The 20,433-nt window shown below is 39.7% G+C and overlaps 2 protein-coding genes across 13 annotated transcripts; one reads left to right on the top strand and one right to left on the bottom strand.

The window, feature by feature from the left end:
• Positions 1 to 14: 14 nt before the first annotated feature.
• Positions 15 to 6,348, bottom strand: LOC116241963 (carbonyl reductase [NADPH] 1-like). 2 transcript variants are annotated; one of them, XM_031612488.2, is made up of 4 exons: positions 6,230 to 6,348; positions 5,144 to 5,463; positions 2,008 to 2,115; positions 15 to 1,306 (listed from the first exon to the last, which is right to left on the bottom strand). In XM_031612488.2, exons 2-4 carry the CDS (start codon positions 5,427 to 5,429, stop codon positions 870 to 872), a joined length of 831 nt encoding a protein of 276 aa, XP_031468348.2. In that variant the 5' UTR covers positions 5,430 to 5,463; positions 6,230 to 6,348; the 3' UTR covers positions 15 to 869. The 2 variants fall into 2 exon arrangements, with proteins under 2 accessions (XP_031468348.2, XP_031468349.2); XM_031612489.2 differs by having other exon boundaries at positions 6,214 to 6,328.
• SETD4 (SET domain containing 4) lies at positions 6,304 to 17,746 on the top strand. 11 transcript variants are annotated; one of them, XM_090122414.1, is made up of 13 exons: positions 6,332 to 6,410; positions 6,825 to 7,027; positions 7,274 to 7,376; positions 7,808 to 7,903; positions 8,761 to 8,798; positions 9,956 to 10,044; positions 10,708 to 11,137; positions 11,873 to 12,047; positions 12,627 to 12,708; positions 13,064 to 13,144; positions 14,103 to 14,226; positions 14,672 to 14,760; positions 15,328 to 15,422. In XM_090122414.1, exons 3-13 carry the CDS (start codon positions 7,307 to 7,309, stop codon positions 15,338 to 15,340), a joined length of 1,287 nt encoding a protein of 428 aa, XP_089978540.1. In that variant the 5' UTR covers positions 6,332 to 6,410; positions 6,825 to 7,027; positions 7,274 to 7,306; the 3' UTR covers positions 15,341 to 15,422. The 11 variants fall into 11 exon arrangements, with proteins under 11 accessions (XP_089978525.1, XP_089978528.1, XP_089978557.1 ...); XM_090122389.1 differs by lacking the exon at positions 14,672 to 14,760 and adding an exon at positions 14,848 to 14,989 and having other exon boundaries at positions 15,328 to 15,392; XM_090122418.1 differs by lacking the exon at positions 15,328 to 15,422 and adding an exon at positions 14,848 to 14,911.
• Positions 17,747 to 20,433: the final 2,687 nt, after the last annotated feature.

Genomic DNA, 20,433 nt, shown 5'->3' with positions numbered 1-20,433 from the left:
ACTGAAGTCCTGCAGAAGTTCAGATGTTTGCTACACCAGTTCTATAGTTTATTTTGTCTCCACTTATTCCAAACATCACACACTTGCATTACAGACTTGGATACAAAAAATAGTCTCAATAAACATAGATCTTTAGTATCAGAATAAGCCACTTCTATGAATACAAGTCTGTAAGTAATCACATCACATACATATTAATAAAACCAATTAGGTAATTTTCCCCTATTAATGGTACATCATTGCTATTTTTATTTCCACCAAATTCCATTCTATAACAATAAGCAATCTCTATACAACAGTGATTCAGTTTGAATCCGATTAGCTCCTCCCAACCCAAACTAGTTAGACTGTAGCACTGAGAAAAACCCCCTCTCCATTTAAGAAATCCCATACAATCTTAAGAAGCAACTATGGTCCCCCAAAAAGATCCACTGCAGAGAGAAAGCATAAGGCATCAGTCTCCTCATATAAGCCTCATATCATAGAGATATATAGGCTCTCTTACCTGGAGAAAAGAAAAAAAGGGTTGGCAATGATTTCACTAAGACTAAACTCTTGTAAAACAAGGTCAGGCACCTCCTGTATTGGGGGAATACCAAATCAAATCATGTTAACTAAGTCGGAACGCCCCACAAATCAGATGTCAGGCTACTCAGTCAATGCCAAAAACAGGCCAACAGACAGTGCTGAAAGTACCATAGTATAGACAACATCTTAGAGAAACTCAGTAACTGCAGCCCTCACTACAAAGACAAAAGACCCAGTGCTAAAGTGGCCAGGATAAGATTGATCTAGGTGTATATCCCTACCAAGGCACACATTAATTCACAGCCATGTTTACCACTTGCAAGGGTCCACAGATGTTAAGCTTACCAGGCTCGAACAGTTTTCTCACTAACAAACTGGCCGTGAGGACCATCAGCATTAGAAGGCAGAAGGGCTAAGTAAACGGGCGTCTCAGCCCCTTCCTCTGGTGATTTAGGGGCCTTTGGACCTGCCATGTCAGTTCTCACCCATCCAGGACAGCAGGCATTAAGAAGGATGTGGTCATCTTTTCTTTTCTCATTTAACATCCGGGCTTGAATCCTGGACAAGACTGTGACACCAACTTTGGATACCCCATAAGCAGTATTTGGCCAGCCTTCCTTCTCATGCACGCTTTTCTTAGTATCTTCCACAAACTTTGTCATGAGCTCCACTAACTCATCCTCAGTGATTGTATCGCTGCGGAACTTCTTCTGCAATTCTTGACTACAGCCCGCCAGAGCTGACATACTTACCATGCTAGAGACATTCACCACTCTACCTGTTAAAAAGAGAATAAAGACTGGTTATATTTGTACGTACTAACTAAACTCCAAATTCAAGTCTGTTTACTCTACAGCTGTGTGTTCACTGAAACGAATGCCTGTAAAATATTTTATGTGGACACAATTGATCATGGTTCACTTTATGTTCAGTGTTTGTAGTGAGTTTCATTAGAAAAAATAAAGCGTGAATCTGCAAAAACTCAACACTGAATTTCAGGAATGCTTTCAGGAATTACAATCTGTTACAATCTGTAGGCATATTCAGAACAGTAGGCGATTTTCTCAATAATGGCAGCCAGATGTTGAAGTGAAAAATATTCCCAGTTTTGCAACAGCTTTTAGAATGTAGCCCAAATGCCAGAACAACGCAGAATTCAACAAAAGCAATCTAGTCACTAATGCACTGGCACTATCAGCTTGTTTCCAGAATACAAATCCCAGCATGCAAAACTGCAGCAAGCTTTTTCTGTCCTAGCATTTCAGTACATAGGAATGAGTCAGATAAATCAATAATTCACTCATCTGTACTAAAGTTGTTCATTTCCTTTTTTTTTTTTTCTTGCTAATTCAAAACAATTCAGACAACAAATAAAGTTCCTCAATGGGCAGTGTGCTTCAAGACATTAAATAGCAAAATCCTGTCAGAAGCACCAAGACTCATATTAAAACATTTCTCTACTTGTTATGTTATACTTACCATAAGGCTTCATAAGAGGCAACAATTCTGTGCAAATATTCCTGGTTCCAAAAAAGTTTGTCTTCAGCGTAACCTCTGCTTGGACTGCAAATGGAGTTCTGTCACTAACTTTTTTTTTTTTTTTAAAAGTGGTGATAGCAAAGGAGAAAAGGGAAAAAAAAAAAGAATAAAACAGAATTATACTACTGTTGAAAGGAAGTTACTGCATGAACAGAAAACCCCAGAAGTTTATCTTATGGCTCCCCAACCAGTCCACTGACCTACCTCTTCCCATCCATTCCACCTCTCCTCTTAAACACATGGCAATGTACTTTGTCACTAACCTGATATATGTGGGGAGGGCATGGGAGAAAGGGACAATCAAGCGGAAAGGAGATCCTGAATCTAGGATACTGACACTGAAGATGCAGAAGTTAACTACCACCCCTTAACAGCATTCAGATTCAAAACCAGGGCAGACAACAGCTTCCACAGCCTAACTCATTTGTCATCATGTCTTTTGGGTTCTCACCCAGGACTTGGTCAAAACAGCAAGACACGCTGTAGAAGATTCTATAAGAACAGAAGGATAACATTTGTTTTTTTTTTTTTTGGACTGCACCAAAAAAAAAAAACAAGCAACCTTCTGATAAATACAAGTGTCATAAATAATTCCCCTGAGCTGACAGATCTATTTCCTATTCTTTTACTTCTGTCAGCAAAGCAGTTAGCAAAGAACTGGAAACTGACATAAGTAGTCTTAAGCAGACCACAGAACTGCACTTAAGGCTGCAATTTCAGACAGAACTGACAGCCTGCCACCAACAAAAGTGGGGTAGGACATGCCATCAGCTGACAACCTGGCTTACCAGTAAGCTATATGCTACGCAACCTCTACTTTGCAGGGAAATAAGTTGAAGTGTCAGTACTTCTCCTGATCTGCTACAGGCTCAATCTAAGCAGTAATAAAGGCCACCTATACAGATGTAGTAGGTCTTCGCTTGTCTCCAGAGCCCAGACCTATGTAAATTCCAAAGGTAAGCAGCAGCAGGTCACTGCTTCCACAGAAGCTCACCCAGAATGCTGGTCATGAGTACATATTCATTGCATAAAGGGACATTTTTCAGTGGACTAAGGACTTCAGACTATGGGTAGCACAGTACAAAAACAGCAATTAATTAAGTGATTAATCTTTAACAGCAATAACAAACAGTACTACAATAAAGAAAGCATAAATTCTGGGATGTCAGCAAAAACTTAACAAGCCAAGCTTCAGTACAAATGCCAAAATATGAGATAAGCATCACAGTGATTACACAGGTGTTAAACCCTCTACCCTCTGTACTAGATACTTAACACAACAACAGTTATAAACAGCTTCTCTATCACAATTCTTAACCATATGACCTACTGCTGGCTCACTGTGAGTTGTAAGCATGAAGTCAAGGCAGAGCAACTGGAAACAACTTCTAAACAGAAGATCTATGATGTTACAAGAAAAGCAACAGAAACTTCATCGCTCATGCCTTTTTTACCTACTTGTGGACATGGCACTTAGGGATATGGTTTAATGGTGGCCTTGGTCATGGTTGATGATTGGACTTCACGACGTTAAGGATTTTCTCCAACCTAAATGAGTCTATGATTTATCCATTAAGTGAGTACACAACAATAATTTTAAGATACCCCACACAAGCTATAGCAAATCTTGCTACAGTGCTGTCAAGCTTGTGAAGGCCAAGTTGTTGCTGATTTCACAACAAAACACTGCACTTATGTTACAGCCCAGTCTAGTTTAAACCCACTAACACCAGCAGGCTGAGCTAAGGATCTCATGACTTAGAGAAATGCTGTTCTGAGTACCTGCAAAGTTTTTGCATGATGTACTTGGATTGAGACCACTGCTGTAAGATTTTAGCACCTATTTGTCCACAGTTCAGGATGCACTCATTTATAGTAACAGCTGCCCTCTACTGGGCTGATGATTAATACAAACAAGGGGAGATTTAGATTAGATGTCAGTAGAAGTTTTCACTGAGAGAGCAGAGAAGCACTGGCACAAGCTGTCTGAAAAAGCTGTGGATGCCCCATTCCTGGGCATGTTCAAAGCCAGGTTGAACGGGGCCCTGGTAAGCCTGAGCTGTTGGGAAGCAGTCCTGCCTTCAGCAGGGGGTTGAAGCTGGGTGAACTTTGAGATTCACTTCAATCCAAACCACTCTATTATTATGCAGAGTACCAAACAAGATACAGCAGCTGACTGGACTACACGAGCAGCAAGTGAGGTTTGATCCACACTAACTGACAGGCTGCCTTAACTCAAACTGTGAGCAGGTGAACTAATACTTATGCTGTGCTTGAATAGTGTAACATGTCTTAGCTAGAGATCAGGCAAAGAGTTTTTTAAAAAGTCTAGAAGACACAGAATGAGCAAGTTTGTACTGGCAGAGAAATGAACTAGTAGTCATGCTCATGACCTGTCCCATCTGGAGCTAACTTGATTTTCAATGATTTTTCATAACTACAAATAGAACACACTCTGCTACCTTACAACTGCTGTGCCTTCCTCACTTCCACTACTTTTCCATTGCCCCAGGAGATGAAAGGATTTAACTCCTGCTCACCACAGCTAGATTTAGGTTAACTGTTCTACTGGTGAGCAACTGACCTGAGAAAGTTAAACAAAGAAAACAAACACCCATCCCCAAGGTTCTCTTTAACCAACTGAACTTTTGAGCAGATAATGCTTAGAGCAAAGTATGAAGCTTGCAGAAGACAGAAAACAATATCCCAGAAGAATATGGCTGACATTCATGCAGATAATGTGCTCCCGTGGGCCTGATGGAACTCAAAAGCATTGCAGCAACAAACCCAACCGTACACTTGAGTACTTTCATGTTTTGTATGTGATGCAAATAAAATACTCCAGGGAAGCATCTTTACACACAGTTAACACAACAAGCACTGGATGAAGAGTCATTTCACACTACCTTCTTGTCATGCCTTGGGTGATGATAGGCAGCTTATTCAGCCAAAAAAACAGCCCAGAAGTTCCATATAAAATAGCTTTATGAAATTATTGCTGCATATACTGTACTTTGCCATGTAACTTCATACCACGCATGACTAACATGACTATCCCAAACAGCCCGATTCCTACCTTTGAAAGCAATCCCTGCATTGTTAACTAACACATTCAGACCTCCATACTTCTCCTTTAGGAAGTCCCGCAAGGCTCGAATGCTTTGCAGATCATCGATATCCAGCTGGTGGAAGAGTGGATGCAGCCCTTCCTCCTGGAGCTTTGCCACTGCTTCCTGACCACGGGCAGGGTCTCGGGCAGTAAGGTACACATCCCCCTTGAACTGCTTGCACAGATCTCGCACAATTGAGAATCCAATCCCTTTGTTGGAGCCAGTCACCACAGCCACAGGCACACTGGACATTGTCTTCTCTGGATGGATCACAAAGCAACAGTCACTGCAAATGGCAAGGAGGAAAGTTTCAGGGAATCATTGTGTGGCTTGGGTTGGAAAGGGCCTTAAAGAACATCTAGTTTCACACCCTGCCATGGGCAGTTAGGCAATGCTTCACACCTAGGACAAAAGTGTATATCTAAATATGAACCAGGTTGGTTTTTTTTTTTTTTCCCTTAAAAATTCTATTCAGAATTCCTCTTTGAGTTATGCAAGTCCATGTTGTAAGTGTACATTAATTAACTTAAGTAGCACGAGGCTTTGGCAAAGAACTGCATTAGGTGGCAATGTTTTACAGAACACCCAACCAGCCTCGTCACTGAGTAACTGCACCGTAGCGTTACGTTAGCTGCTGATAGGAGGGATTTTGGCACATCCACCTCACAGCAAGACTATCCCTTTCTTGTGAGGACAGGCAGCTGATTCAGCGCAAGTATTGAGGCAATTCAAGTTGATGAACAAGGGCTCACTAAAGGGTGAGGAACTGGGTCCACTCACTTTACACTTAATTGTCATTTCCCTTCCAAACAGGCTCGTAGCTCAACCCTGAGCAAAGAAACCTAAGCCAGCCCCCAAGACCCGCACGTAGCAACGAATTCGCCGGACAACCGCCGGACAACCGCCTGCCAGCCACCCCACAACCACCCCAGGGCAGCTGCCCACCCCGCGGGCCAAAGGGACAGACCACAGCGCCGCAAAACCCAGAGAACCCCTCTGGGGCGCGCATGAGGGGCTGCAGCCCTCCCCGACCCACCTCCAGCAACACGCACCTTCCCCCACGCCTCAGCTCAGCGCTGCAACGAGCCCACCGACCAACAGCAACCGCACGCAGCGCGAGGGAAGGCGGGCGCACCTAAAATGGCGGCGGGTGGCCCCGCCTCCCGCGGCGGGTGGGGCGGGTCGGGTCGGACTCGGCAGCGGCTGTGGAGGTTCGTTCCTCCTCTTTGCCAGGTGGGTATCGTGTGACCGTTTTTGCTGTCTCTCTCTGGAGGGAATCGGGAGCTGGAGAGAAGTGGGATTCCCCAGTCGTAGTTAGACGGGCCGATGCAGTACGGCTGTCGAACACGCGGTGTTACTGCGCCGTGTGGTACTGGGCTGCTTGGGGGTGTTCTCTGTGTGGTCAGGTGCCCCGATTCTGCTGCTTTTGTTACTTTCAGAGAAGCCACAGAGGCAATTTATGCAGTCTTCTCTAATTGTAATACATTTGCTGTGTGAAAACAGTTCTAATTCTGTGTTCATAAGGACCCACGTCCCATTTCCTGTATACTGTTATGGGCATACGTTGGCCCATGTGATGCTGCAGATATGGGCTTCTCCTCTCCCCTCACCCCCATCACCTATGTTCATTTATGGCTTTGCTTGTAGTCTTGTAGGGATTGTTCCATCTGAAGAAAAGGAGGCTCAGAGGAGACCTCACTGCTCTGTACAGCCATTTGAAAGGAAGTTGTGGTGAGGTGGGGTTCAGCCTCTTCTCCCAGGTAACAGTGACAGGACGAGCAATATTGGCCTCGAGTTGTGCCAACGAGATTCAGGATAATATTAGGAACCATTTCTTCTCAGCAAGAGGGGTAAGGCAGTGGCACAGGCTGCCCAGGGAGGTGGTGCAGTCACCGTCCCTGGAGGTGTTCAGGAGCCGTGTGGATGTGGCACTGAGGGATGTGGGCAGTGGGCATGGGGGGGGTGGGCTGACGGTTGGACTGGGTGATCTTAGCAGTCTTTTCCAACCTTAATGGTTCTTTGATTCTATGAAAAGAAACATGCAGTGCTTGAAAAGGTCATTACACATTTTTTAAATAAATGTATTTTTAAATCAGACAGTCTAAATAAGGAAAAAGCGGTTTTTTAGTATGAAGAAAAGCAGAGGCCGGACAAGTCGAAAGAGAAGAAGAAAACACTTGCAGAGATTTATGTATGGAGGTACTATCCCTGGAAGTAATGCTAAATAATACCATAATCAGTTGTCTAAGTATCACCTTATGGTTTCACAAACATCTTTGTGCTTTGAAAATAACATTTGTAAACATTACTTTTTGTGTGTGTTAATTTACAGTTCCAGTCAGAGGATGGTGAATATTGTGAGCTTTGTTTTCTGAGTAGTGGAAAGCATAGCCACCTTTTCACATTCTTTGCCCCTTGCGTATGTTGAATAAATCCTATAGTTCTGAGAGCTCCAAGTATCCGGACGCCCACAGCTTAGTAAACTAAGGAGAGACTTACTTGCCATTCTGTTACACTACTCTAAGAAGTCCAAAATACAGGGATTTTTTTTCTGAATGTACAGTCAATGTTTTTTGTTTCTTTTGTTTTAAAATGAGATAATATAGCATTCATCCCCTTTTCATTTTTAGTCAACTGCAGTCACAAACTGGAATACATTAAACTTAAGAAGTGGCTCAAAGACAGAGGATTTGGAGACAGTAGTTTAAGGCCAGCGCAGTTCTGGGGTAATGTTTTAATGATTTATTGATGGTACTTACATCTGATTTTTGTAGGAATGTTGGGTTCCTTCTTCTGGTTTGAGTCTCACACATGGCTAGCATCGGGAAAAAGAGCCCCTTACCCTTAGTCCTCTAAAGACTTTCTGCAAATGCATGTGAATGTCATTTGACATGAACTGTTTACTGTTTCTTATATAAAGATACTCCTTAAATGCTGAGTAACTTTTCAAGAAGAATACTATCTTTTAAGTGTTTACAGTATTAGAACCCAACCTTGGTATCATTTCTTTATCTCTTTTTTTTCCATGCAAATTCAGCAGCTCTAGTGAAACAGACAAGTAAATGATTTTAGAGGTTGGATTCACTCACTACTGTTTGAAGTAAATATATTTATTTGTATTTTTTCTCTTTAATTAGGTAATGTTTCAAAAACTTTTGCAATATTAAAGAGAGAGTAGAGAGGATAGTATGAGAAGAGGATAGTCAGAGAAAAATATTGGGAATAGAAATTATGAAGTTTAGTTAAAACTCTGAAAACAATAACAAGAGCCAGTGATGAAAGATGTATTTAAAGAAAAAAATGGGAAACAGGAAGTGAGAGTTGCTAGAACTAGAGAGCAAGTGTTGCAGGGGGGCAGGGGAAGGGCTTTCACCAGGTCCTGAAAAATAGTAGAAAAGTAAAGAGAGCATCAGAGAAGAAATAAATGAGATATGTATCTGGAACAATCTATTATTGCTTTTTTGTTATTTGTAAGGGATATGTATGTTCTTTCAGAATTTTTCCTTGGAGGCTTGTTCATTTATTGCAGTTTACCATTATCTCCTGTATTTTACTCTAAGCATCCTCTTTGTTCTTACTTTAGGTACAGGAAGAGGACTGATGACAACAAGAGCTCTTCAGGTTAGTAATATTGATTCTAATGCAAGAGCATCTCTAGAATCATTTATATTTAATGGCTTTTATAACAAAGAAACTCAAAATTCCAGACGATGTTTGCAGTCCTTGTTGTGAGTGCAATTTCTAGCCTCATACCAGAAATTGTAGTTGCAGCTTATCTTAAATTATATTGCTGAGGACTTCTTGGCTGAAAATATTATTGTACTCATCAACAGTGATTCTGTATGCAGCCTTGTGTTTCTGTTAAAGGCAATAAGGGGCTAACTTAAACCAGAAGGACCAGGCTCCTTTCCTGCTGTATGCCTTCTCCTTTAGCCACTGGCTTGCATAGTTTCTTTCACGCTGGTTGCAGTAGTCTTCCCTGCTCTTGGGATAAGACCACAATAACACTATTTGGTAAATTCTCAGCTACAAAATAGAGAGATTTTTTCAACATAGTCACCACCATTAGCTACTCATTTTCACCAGCAGTGAACAAGACCCTGTGTGCTGCACTGCTAAAAATCTGCACCAGCAGAGGTGACCCGCTTGCACCACTCTGAAACACATTGCCCACTGCTTGACTGTGCTCACATCCACTGTTTGGTCTCCGTCAACATTCAGCAAGCATAAATGTCAGTGGGTACAATTTTTTCCACATGGAGGAATTCATTGATACACCTTTCCTTCATATACACTTCCATGTGAAACACCACTGTGTCAGATTCCTCTCTGCTGCCTCTGTCACATGGTAACAAAATGTAACAGAATATTGGTGGGAAAGTTCAAACCTCAGCTGCCATACCACTAATATCCACCTCTAAGATTGTGGGCCAACATAATAAAATTGGAGGAATTATTTACTTTTGGAGCAACCCTCATATCTTAGTACAAAGCAAGTGGTGATGCTGAATAGCCAGGCACCAAACTCTTTGTGAACATTTGACTTTCTTCAGGTGAAAGTTCCTACTGATTGCAGTCATTCTCTTTCCCTTGACTTTGACTGTCATAAAACCTTGCTAGCTTCCATTAAATTCAATATCACATCTGATTGGTTCCTGGAATTACTGTTTTCTGGGGAATATCTCTCTCTTTCTTTATAAATCAAATAGTAGATAAGCCATTTATACTTGACCTTTACTATTCTTTTCTTGTTTGTTTTGTTTTTGTTTTCCTCAAAGGCAGGAGAGCTGGTTATTTCATTGCCCGAAAAATGCTTAGTCACCACCAGCACTGTCCTTAACAGCTGTTTAGGAGAATACATTATGAAGTAAGTGAAAAGTGACATTCTGTGGCAAGAAAGGAAAACAAGACCTTTCAGCTATCCCTTCCTCTGGATTGTGAATTAGTAGACAAATTATCTTAAGTGGTGGTAGGACATAACTGCTTACCCTAATTTGTGAGCATTTATTGTGAACTTTCATGCATTTAGAATGTTCAGGAAGTGAGATTTGAATACAGAGTTGGAGAGAAGGTATGGGCTTGAATGTATCCTGCTTCTAGATCTAGCTCAGACCTACATAGCAGTAATGAACGGCTTCTTGGGAATTTCAAAATACCCTTCAGTAAGAGAAGGATAATAAAATGAGGCTACAAAGCAATCACATGAACACAGCCTTTTAGAAAATGCAGAACCTGGCCTGTGCTGGACACCGAGTATTTGTTGTGTGGCCTAAAAAAAAGCTGACAGAAAGAAAACCCAAGAGGTGAACCTGAAATTTTACCACAAACCAGTTTTTATAGCTTCTCAGTAAAATTAAGTCAAAAGCCCCTTAGAAATCATCAAAAGGACTTGGAGATTAACTACAAAGAAGTTTAAAATAGAAGCTATTTATAACCTTTTAAAGAACTAAGAGAGAGATAAAAAACTACTGCATCCATTTCCTGTCTCACCTCTGTATATCTGCTTTATTTTATTTTATTTTTTTAATAGATGGAAGCCTCCTGTATCTCCTTTGATAGCACTGTGCACATTTTTAATAGCAGAGAAGCACGCTGGTGAGAAATCTCTGTGGAAGCCATATCTTGATATTTTACCCAAGACATACACTTGCCCAGTTTGTTTGGAGCAAGAGGTAGTACAACTTTTTCCTGAACCTTTAAGAAAGCAAGCTCAGGAGCAAAGAACAACGGTCCATGAGTTGTACATGTCTTCCAAAGCTTTTTTCTCTTCTCTACAATCTTTGTTTGCTGAGAACACGGCAACTATTTTTAACCATAGTGCCCTGGAGTGGGCTTGGTGCACTATTAATACCAGAACAATATACATGAAACATTCCCAGAGGGAATGCTTTTCTCTTGAGCCAGATGTTTATGCATTGGCACCATTTTTAGATTTGCTAAACCACAGTCCAAATGTTCAGGTAAGAGACTGAAAATAGATCACTTAATAACTTGATATATATGAGCGTACTATTTCAATAAAGTATATATTTATGGGATAGATTAGGAGTGTTTGGAGGCCAGTGAGAGATCTCATAGTGGAGAAATTGTCTATCTGGAGGACACCTGCAAGCTGAGTATGCATGGTTCATATATATCCTGGAAGCTGTTATTCAGTAAAGCAGAAGTACAGGGAAAGCCCACAGTAACTGGATGCAATTTGCTTCCAGTGTAACAGTTAGGAAGAACCTGTTCACAAATATAACCCTTCTCTTCCCATGAGTTCAACTCCTCAGACTGTTACACAGTCCTTGTGTTACTTCACCTCTGTCTTAAAGCTTCTGGGTCATCTTAGGAAGTGTATAGAGCAGTTCCACTTGATAACAGGGGTGGAACTCTGTGTGCCAGCATATTTCTGGGACAGCACTAGTGTAGTCTGGTTTTATATGCAGATTTGGGGTAATAAGTCTTCAGAGTGGATGGCACATCCTAAGGTTTTGATTTTCATTGTTCATACTCATATTTTTTAGAGTAATTTTAGAGTGCAGTTGTCCAAATATGTTGCCTTTTCAGACATCTAAAACACTTGTTTGCACCTTATTGTTGCAGTATTAGAGAAGTACTTAATTCTGTTGGATTTTAATATTAAAGTTCGGATTCCCGTTCCCCCTGTCTTCCTGCCAAGAGTAAAATCTTTTGTTTTTAATTAACCGTAGGTAAAGGCTGCATTTAATGAACAGTCAAGAAGCTATGAAATTCAGACAAATTCACAGTGCAAGAAGTATGAAGAAGTATTTATCTGCTATGGGCCTCATGACAATCAGCGACTGCTACTAGAATATGGATTTGTTGCCATTGATAACCCTCATAGCAGTGTTTATGTCTCATCAGGTTGGATTTATAGATTGTCTTAACATTGAAAGGTACAACAGCAGAGAGCAGAGTTTCTTCAACAGAAGGTGTGGTTGGAAATGGACAGCTAAAGGATGGTGAAGAAGTTCATATGCTTGTGTATACATTTATGCACAGTGCATATTAAGGCATTATGGTCTTTTTATCAAAATATTTATGTGTATTTCTAAGAACTGGAATAGAGCTCATTTTGATCTGCATAGGATTCAAAGATCAAAGTTTTTAAATTGAAGGTGTTTTCCATAAATTTTCCTTTTGTAGAATTGTGATTCTTACCGGCATTTATTCAGAGCTTCCCATGACTGGATGTCTTAGAGTTGTTGATAACTTTGATTTGAGTCATAATTTTCATTATAAGGATATAATTGTGCAGGTTGCTGATTGCTTTTAAGAAATAGTGAGCCCAAATATATTTTGATTATGTTAAAGTTTCCCCAAGTTTAGCACTTTTCTCCTTTAGCTAATTGACAAATACAGGTGAAATGTCATTTCAGAATTGAGAATTGTCATTTCTTCTGCATATGATTTACATAAATGTTTAAATTTGTTTTTATGCAGATACTCTTTTAAAATATTTCCCACCACTGGACAAGCAGAAAAATGCAAAACTTTCCATTCTGAAGGATCATGATTTATTAGAGTAGGTATCTGATCTTCTTTGTTTCTATGTGAGCTTTCTTTTTTACTCTTCATTTTTTCTGGGAGTCAAATTTTGCTTCTGGCATCAAAATCCACCATCAAACCATGTTTATGTAGCAAACTGATTTGCTTGCTGCTTGTGAGAGAACGTGCAATTGGTAAATACCAATATCAGAGCTTGACATAGGCTTCAGTGTCCAGCCTGTCTTCCTTCTAACTGTGGATAGGAGCAGAGTAAGGCTAGTCAGTGAATCTTCTAGTTCTGAAGAGTGGGTTGACAATTGTCAGGAAGAAAGCTGTCAGGTCGTAGAAGACACCCTGTACCTTCAGTATCTCAGCACTTTCTGACTTTTTAGAAACTTGACCTTTGGATGGGATGGACCATCTTGGAGACTTCTTACAGCCCTCAAGGTCTTAAGTCTTGGAGAAGATGAATTGTAAGTTTCAGTACAATATTTAAAAAATGTGCACGTGTCGTTTTCCTTTATTTGTTCTTTGCTGCCTGTGAGACACTGGGAGCAATTGTTCTGGATCTCCTGTATCTATCTTACTGACTTAGTGTGAGAAAGGAAAAGAAGAAAGTCAGAGAAAAGAACATATTGTAAAGTGCTTATTTGTTGCTTTGATCTTTGACTTTCTTGTATTAAACACTATGCACACCCCATTGTTTTCCCTTTCTATTTCAAGAACCAGATGTTTCTTTAACATTCTGACAGCAGACAATTTTACTGTTGATTTGATGGAACTTTTAAGTGCTATCCACCTTGCTTGATTTCTTTGACATGTGCTTCACAGACTGCTTCTGAAATTTTAGGGCTAAGAAAGTTGTTGAAATCCATCTACAGTAGCTATCAGTGCAGTTTTGATCATTTGTTCCAACTGACACATTTGCCTTAAGAAGGATTAATAGAAAAAAAAAAACTTTCTAGGTTTTGATTTAGATAACTGTTTATCCTTCAAAGATTGATTGGTGAGTGGAAAAAGTTGGTTATAAGAATTAAAAATAAATCCCATTGACACCAATTTTAGGCCCATAAAATATGTCAGTATGTAAAGTGAAACTTAGCAGAAGCTGTGCTAATAAGCTCTAAGAGTACAGCTTGTTCTACTAACTGGTGCTGCTGAAGTTGGTGGCAGCATGACAAAGCAGTAGAGCATTGGTCCAAGTGCAGACTGTTACTTTGTCTGAAAGGGTGAGGTTGGAGGACTTGAATTGCTGCTCTGGATTATTAAATCTTCTTTTTATCTTGCTTGTCTCTTCTTTGTGCCTTTTTCAGATATGGTAACCTACATTTCTTTATGCCAATGATGTTGTTCTTAATATAACCATATATTTATTATTCAGTTGTGGAATGCAGCAAGTGATTATGTGTTGTTTAAACATTATGCTTCTAGTACTTGCTGGAGGAGAGCACTGCTTGGTGATGTAATTTCAGCCAGAAATGAACAGCAGGCTTTGAATATAACAACAAAGATATGCCATTTTTTAATAGAGGAGACACAGCATGTCCTTCTGCAGGTAATTTGGCTAGAAGAACCAATATTCTCAGGTAGCTGAGATATTTTCTATCTCTAGCATAGATGTACAGCAGTGTAATTTTCTGGGTTGAGAATGGAGTGATTGGGGTAATTGACTTCACTGGGGTGGTGTAGGGGTTTGTCACGAGGGTTAGTGACACCCCTAAATTAATTGCTCAGCAGAATTTGTGGCTGCAGCAGAGAAACAAACCATGTTACAGAGCTTATGCATGTTGTGGTTTAACCTGGGAAGCAGCTAAACACCGCACAGCCTTTCCCTAATTCCTCCCACCTCCCAGTGGGTTAGGGGAGAGAATCGTTTAAAAAAAAAAAAAAAAAAGTAAAACTCATAGGTTGAGATAAAAACAATTTATTAAGACAGAAGAGAGAAATAACAATAATGATAATAATTATTTATATTTATATCTATACGTTTATAAAACCAGCCATGCGCAAAGCGGTTGCTTGCCACCTGCTGCTTAATGCCATCTAGTCTCCAAGCAATGGCAGCCCCTGACCAACTGTCATCAGTTCTGTAGGTTTTTTTCATATTAATTCATATGCTATAGAATACATCTTTGGCCAGTTTAGGTCTGATGTCCTGGTTCTTTTCCTCTCCCAGCTAACTGTGCTCCCCCCAGTTCCCTTACTGGCAGGACAGGCAGGACAGTATGAGAAGCTGAAAATCAGAAACATCCTTGGCTCTGTACAGCACTGCTCAGCAACAACTAAAACATCAGGACGTTACAAAGCACTGTAAACAAGTGAATCATGTTTAACGTTTCTCTACCTACAGTATTAATATATTTGTTGAAGTTACTTCTTAAAAGAAAATGCAGACCTAAATTAGGCACATACGGTGTTGCAGACCTGCCTCGTTGCACTGCCCTTCCTCTCCTTTTTGGTATGCTACCTATCCACATGATGATTGTTTCATTCTTTTTTCAAAACAACTTTTACATAAAGATAAAAAACACCCTGTATTTCGACATAGTTGCACGGGATCCCTATGGAAAGTGAGCTGTCCACAAAGTTTCTGTTCATATACTATATTAAATAATTGGAATTTTGAATAATTTCATTCCATTTGTATAAACTCCAGATTTTCCAGATGAAGAGGGACAAAGAAAACCTCAAAGAACAGCTGACTTTGGTAGAAGCACTACGCTTAGAAGATCTGAAAATACTACAGAAATCAGCAGAGATTCTTTGCAGCTTGAACATGACAACAGTTTGATCCACCTGGGACTGTGATAACTGCAGCTGATCTCAAATGGATCTCATTTGCTATGGACATGACTTGCTCAACTGTTTTAATGGACCTGGGCAGCAAAGAATAACAAAAGTCATCATAAAGTGCCCAGCTTAGTTTGCAGGATCACATGGGCACCAAAGGCTTATTTTGTCCTTTGCTGATCTTCAGTAATACAAAAGGTTAGCCCGGAGGGTAGGGAGGAACATAGGCAGCTTTCATCACACCTCATCCAAATCATAATTGCTTTGAGCAAAACAGCTGATGGGGTAATTTGAGCAGCTCTAGCACTGGGGACTCCAGCAGTCGGACCTTCTGATCCATGCCTATGGGGCAAAGACATGGATCAGAGGGTCAGGCGTACACTCCTCAGTATATATTTTGAGTTCTGGCACTTGACAGAGAGCGAAAGGAGGGAGCTAATTGTATATATCCAGAATAAATCCTTTATCTTTTCCCTGAGATATGTGCAGGTGCCCAAGAATGAGTAGTTTGCAGAGTGTCAATTCTTTATGGGAGCAATAAATGTGGACTGGAGCAGAGACTGCAATCAGCCCTTTTGTGACTGATGCCAAACTGTTCCCTGCACAGTATCAGTTCATGTTTCTTGAACTTAAGGAAGGGAGAATTTTTTGCTTTACTCTCAGTGCTTCCTCCGAACTCACTAGTTTGTGTTCTGACTCCTCCTGCTGGAAATGAGAACAGAAAGGATGTTATCAGTTTGGAAGCCCACCCAGACGTTTCATTCTATTTTCTGTCATTTCTGGTGATGACACTGACAAATGTTTTAATCTTGTCTTCAAGAGGATATTCTCATGAGCTACCTTTCATTATTAGTTCAACCTAAATAAGGAGCTCAAGGTCCCTATGTGGTTTAGGAGAAGGAAGCTTCTTCTAAGGGTGTTTCCAAGCAGGATCCATGTCTAAGCTTTATAAACTTTGTAATTGTTGTTGTGTTGTAATTATTTCCCATTGTGTGGAGATTCATGTTTTGTAATTTTTCATTAATACTTCTAGGCCTTTTAAAGAATTGTGCTTTTAAAGAATGTTTATTTTTGTAATTATAGGGATTAATTTTCTACAAGACTGTTACCTATTTTTTAAATAAATGAAATTATATATGGCAATAAAAGCATTCTAGCTAACATCATTTAAAGAAAAAAATGCAGCAAATGAAAACTTCTAAGAAATAAGCTAGCATAAATGTACTTTCTGACTTTTCTTTGTGAACATTCATTGTGAACAAGAGAGTTATTGTATAAACTTGATTGGATTTGAGGATTCCAGGGGTTTTCCTTGCTGCTTCTTTTCTGCCTTGTTCTATTTGGGACACAAAATTTGTCATCTCCCAGAATTCTTGCATCTCACTTATGTCCCAGTCCTGTTGATGACATCTGTTTCTTTTTTTTTTCCCTACCCCCCTTTACCAAACCATGGAGCTCTGAGAAAGGCTTTTCCTTAACTAGAAAAGTGTATTGGCTTAGATATAAAAGAACCAGGGGGACTGGGAAATAACCATTTGTTGTTAATCAGATTCCATGTCACTGAAAACAGAAGTTGTTCTTGGTTTTGAGGTGCCATCCTCTTAATTATACCTAGGATTAGGAAATTCTGAAAGTGAGGTATTTTTGCTGTTGTTTGCCTGAGCCTGCTGAGACTCTTGTAATCCCACACTTTCTGGATCATTCATGTGGGGGTGCTGCCAGTGTGTGGTTTCTTTGTATTTCACAGCAGAGAGCAAAGTGAATTGACTGGGAGAGGAACTGGAGTGCTTCCAGGAACTAGAAGAATGTGTATTATATCCTTTGGACCAACTTAATTTTGTATTTGCTTAAACTGTGATTTTAACCCATGTAAATCACCACAGTTAATACACTGGTCATGTACTGAAATACCCCCTCGAGGAGATGACTTTCTGCTTTTCTGCTAATCCCACCAAGGGCAATCTTCATCATCTTGCCTGAGAGTCCTTCTGTATCACTGAACATGGCTACAGCAAAGATGGCAGAGCTGAGAACCTGACGCTGACAGTTACTAGCCCAAAAAGCAGTTCAGTCTTGGGTAGTTCCCGGATTCCAAAGTAGTTGAAGGGAGTATTGGTATGCTAAGTATTGTATATGCTCAACCTGCTCTTACTCTTGTTAAGGTGGGAGAAAGAGGAATACTGGACTAGAGAGACTCTTGCTGTGAATATGTTCTACTGTTTTTATGATTAGCATTGAACTGGTTGCCTTCTTAGATTGTTTTCATGGTATGTTTTTTATTCTCTAAGAAAATATATGTTTCCCAGATATGGTAAAGCTACACAGTCTCATTGCAGTCAGTAGGGCCATGTTAGCTTAACCTAGCCGAGTATCCAGTTTTTTTGTTTTTTCCCTTATGTTGGAGGTTTTGAGATAATTTTTTACTGAGATAGTACTGTCCTTAAAGAAGGTAAGTGGCTTTTTTCTTATGCCTTTCAAAATGGATACTACTTTGACAGAAGTTTATTGCAGTATAGGCCACACCAGCTGGTCTGAATATGGGCTCTATCCACTTCTGTAACTCCTACACTCTCTGAGAGACTATAGGAGGGGGATCTGGCAGTGCAAGATATTATGCAGCCTGAATTGCTTGTCTGTCTCTTGGATGTAAACACAGCAATAAGCCCCCAGCTTTACTTTAAGCACTGTAGCAAGTGTTCTGAGTAAAACCATGTGTGTTTAATGTCAAAGACAAATTCCTGCCCAAATAAATTACGGAATGGGACTAGCATTTTTGTAAAGCATCAATAGCAGTACATTTTTAACATGAATAAACTGACACAGCATAGGTAATGAATCAGCATTTATATGTATATTTACAGGTGTCATCAGCGAAAGCTTAGGTACTTCTTTTGAATCAAACCAGAGCTATAGGCCAAAGGGACATCCTAAGCTGATCTATGAGGTAGGGTGCCTGAGGAAGGAACTGCACTGGGAATGTTCTCCAGCTGTTTTAGAGAACATTAAGTCATTTTCAAAGAGTGAAGATACTGTCAGTCTCCATCCAGAACCCCTTTCAGCTTCAAACATCTTGTAGCTTTAGTGACTTGCTGTTAACATTTGGCTCTGGCTATCTGTTAGTCTAAAAAGAAATTTAGCTGTGATTCTAGTGTGGAAAGATATGATTTATTTTCTTCTTGTTAAAAATTTCCTTTCAGATCCTATCTGCAAATCTCAGCAATAGGAATAAACAGCTTTTCACCATTGGCAATACAAACCTAGTATAGACCATGGCGGTGAGCTAGATTCTTTTCCAGCTTGTGCACTATTACTCAAAGAGAGCTGAAGTAGGACTGCGTTGTGTGACTGCAGAGTAGACACTGAGTTTAGATTGGTGCAATGAGAGAAGCTTTATGTTCTGTGATAAAAATGTGAGAGAGAAATAGTACAACTTATTTTTTTATTTTATTTTTACTTTTAGGGTAGGGGGAGTTGATCTACTGCAGCCTCAAGTCACTGAAAAATGATAAACATGAAACCTTATGATAGTATCTTTCCTGTGTCAATTTATGTAAATACGGCATGGATTTTCTTTGATCTTCTACAGAGAGTGGCTTCTAGTTTACAGTTTTCTTCAGCTGCAATGTGGAGCTCATCCATCATTGCTAAGTGCCTTTAGACCTGTCTATTCAGGACAAGATAAGGGAGTATCAACTCTCATACTCTGATAATTAAAGCTTTTAGATGCTCTATGAAAACATTTCAAAGATGACATTTCTAAAGAAAGAGCTTTTAAAAGTGATGTCTCCCAGGGTATGTAGCCCCTCCCTTACTTAGAAGGTAAATAATACCCCCTTTAAAAATGCCACACTTTGGCATAATTTGAAGTGATTGTTTGCACTTGGTGCATCTGTGACTACAGATAGGGTGAACAGTAAGACTGAAGGAAATTTTTCCATCAAACCGATAAGTTTGATTAGACAATAAACATGAAGGAAAGTTGTTATGAGATTTACAAGGATTACCTCATTTTCTTGGGGAGTTTGGCACAGCAATTGGTTTTGAGCCACGTGAGAGTCATAATTTTTATCATTTCAGTGCAAAGGGAAATCAGCTCAGTGACTGGAATTAACTAAAAGAACTCAATTGTATTCCTGTCTGTAACAAAATTTAGGCAGTGTTAGCCTGTTGGAGACTGGAGTAGAAAGTAAAACAAAAAATATTTCCAAGATTTGCTCTTGAGTGTTTTAGAGCATACTTTTAATTCTGGAATTAATTTTTAGAAATCACTGTGATGAGCTATATTAAGTGGAAAAGGAAGGATATTTAATGAACCCCAAACTATACTGGGTAAAACTGGTGCAATTTCTGCATTGTCCACTAGATGATGCAGCTGTATTACAGAGAAATAGAATTTATGGCATAGCTACATGCAACTGTAATTCTATATTCTATATTATATTTTAGCAGTAGACAGTGTAGTTTTCAATGGATACACCGTAGTTAGTATTACATAAATAATTAAAAGATGTGGTTTTCTTTCTGATGAGTTCAGTTGAAACTTGAGGATACATAGACTTCTGTCTTCTTTCACTTTTATTGTATTTTAACTTGGAGTTGCTCCTTTCTCGAGTTAAATCAGGTTGCTCTTCCATGAAACTATCACCTGAGCCATAACTAATGAGTCACATCATCTTTATTATCATAATCGTAATGCTTTAGTTAGTGGGGTTGCAATGTCTACTCGTGTGTCTTGTTTGTTAGAGTTTAGGTGCCAGATGCAATCATTTGCATAAGTCTCCTCCAATAATGGCCTTTGATGTAGCTGAATGAACTCTGATTGAAATATCTCCTCTGGGCACAGTGTTTCCGTGGACTCTACCTAGTGACTGTTCTCTATTCTATAATAGTAATAAGCTGATATTTAACCACTATTTTCCTTCTCTGGAAATTTCTTCCCTGCCCATTTTCATAGAATCACAGAGTGGCATAG

The sequence above is a fragment of the Phasianus colchicus genome, chromosome 1 (genome assembly GCF_987193195.1).
Source record: "Phasianus colchicus chromosome 1, bPhaCol1.hap1.1, whole genome shotgun sequence".
Classification (NCBI taxonomy): domain Eukaryota; kingdom Metazoa; phylum Chordata; class Aves; order Galliformes; family Phasianidae; genus Phasianus; species Phasianus colchicus.
This window is presented reverse-complemented; position numbering and strand designations above follow the sequence as displayed.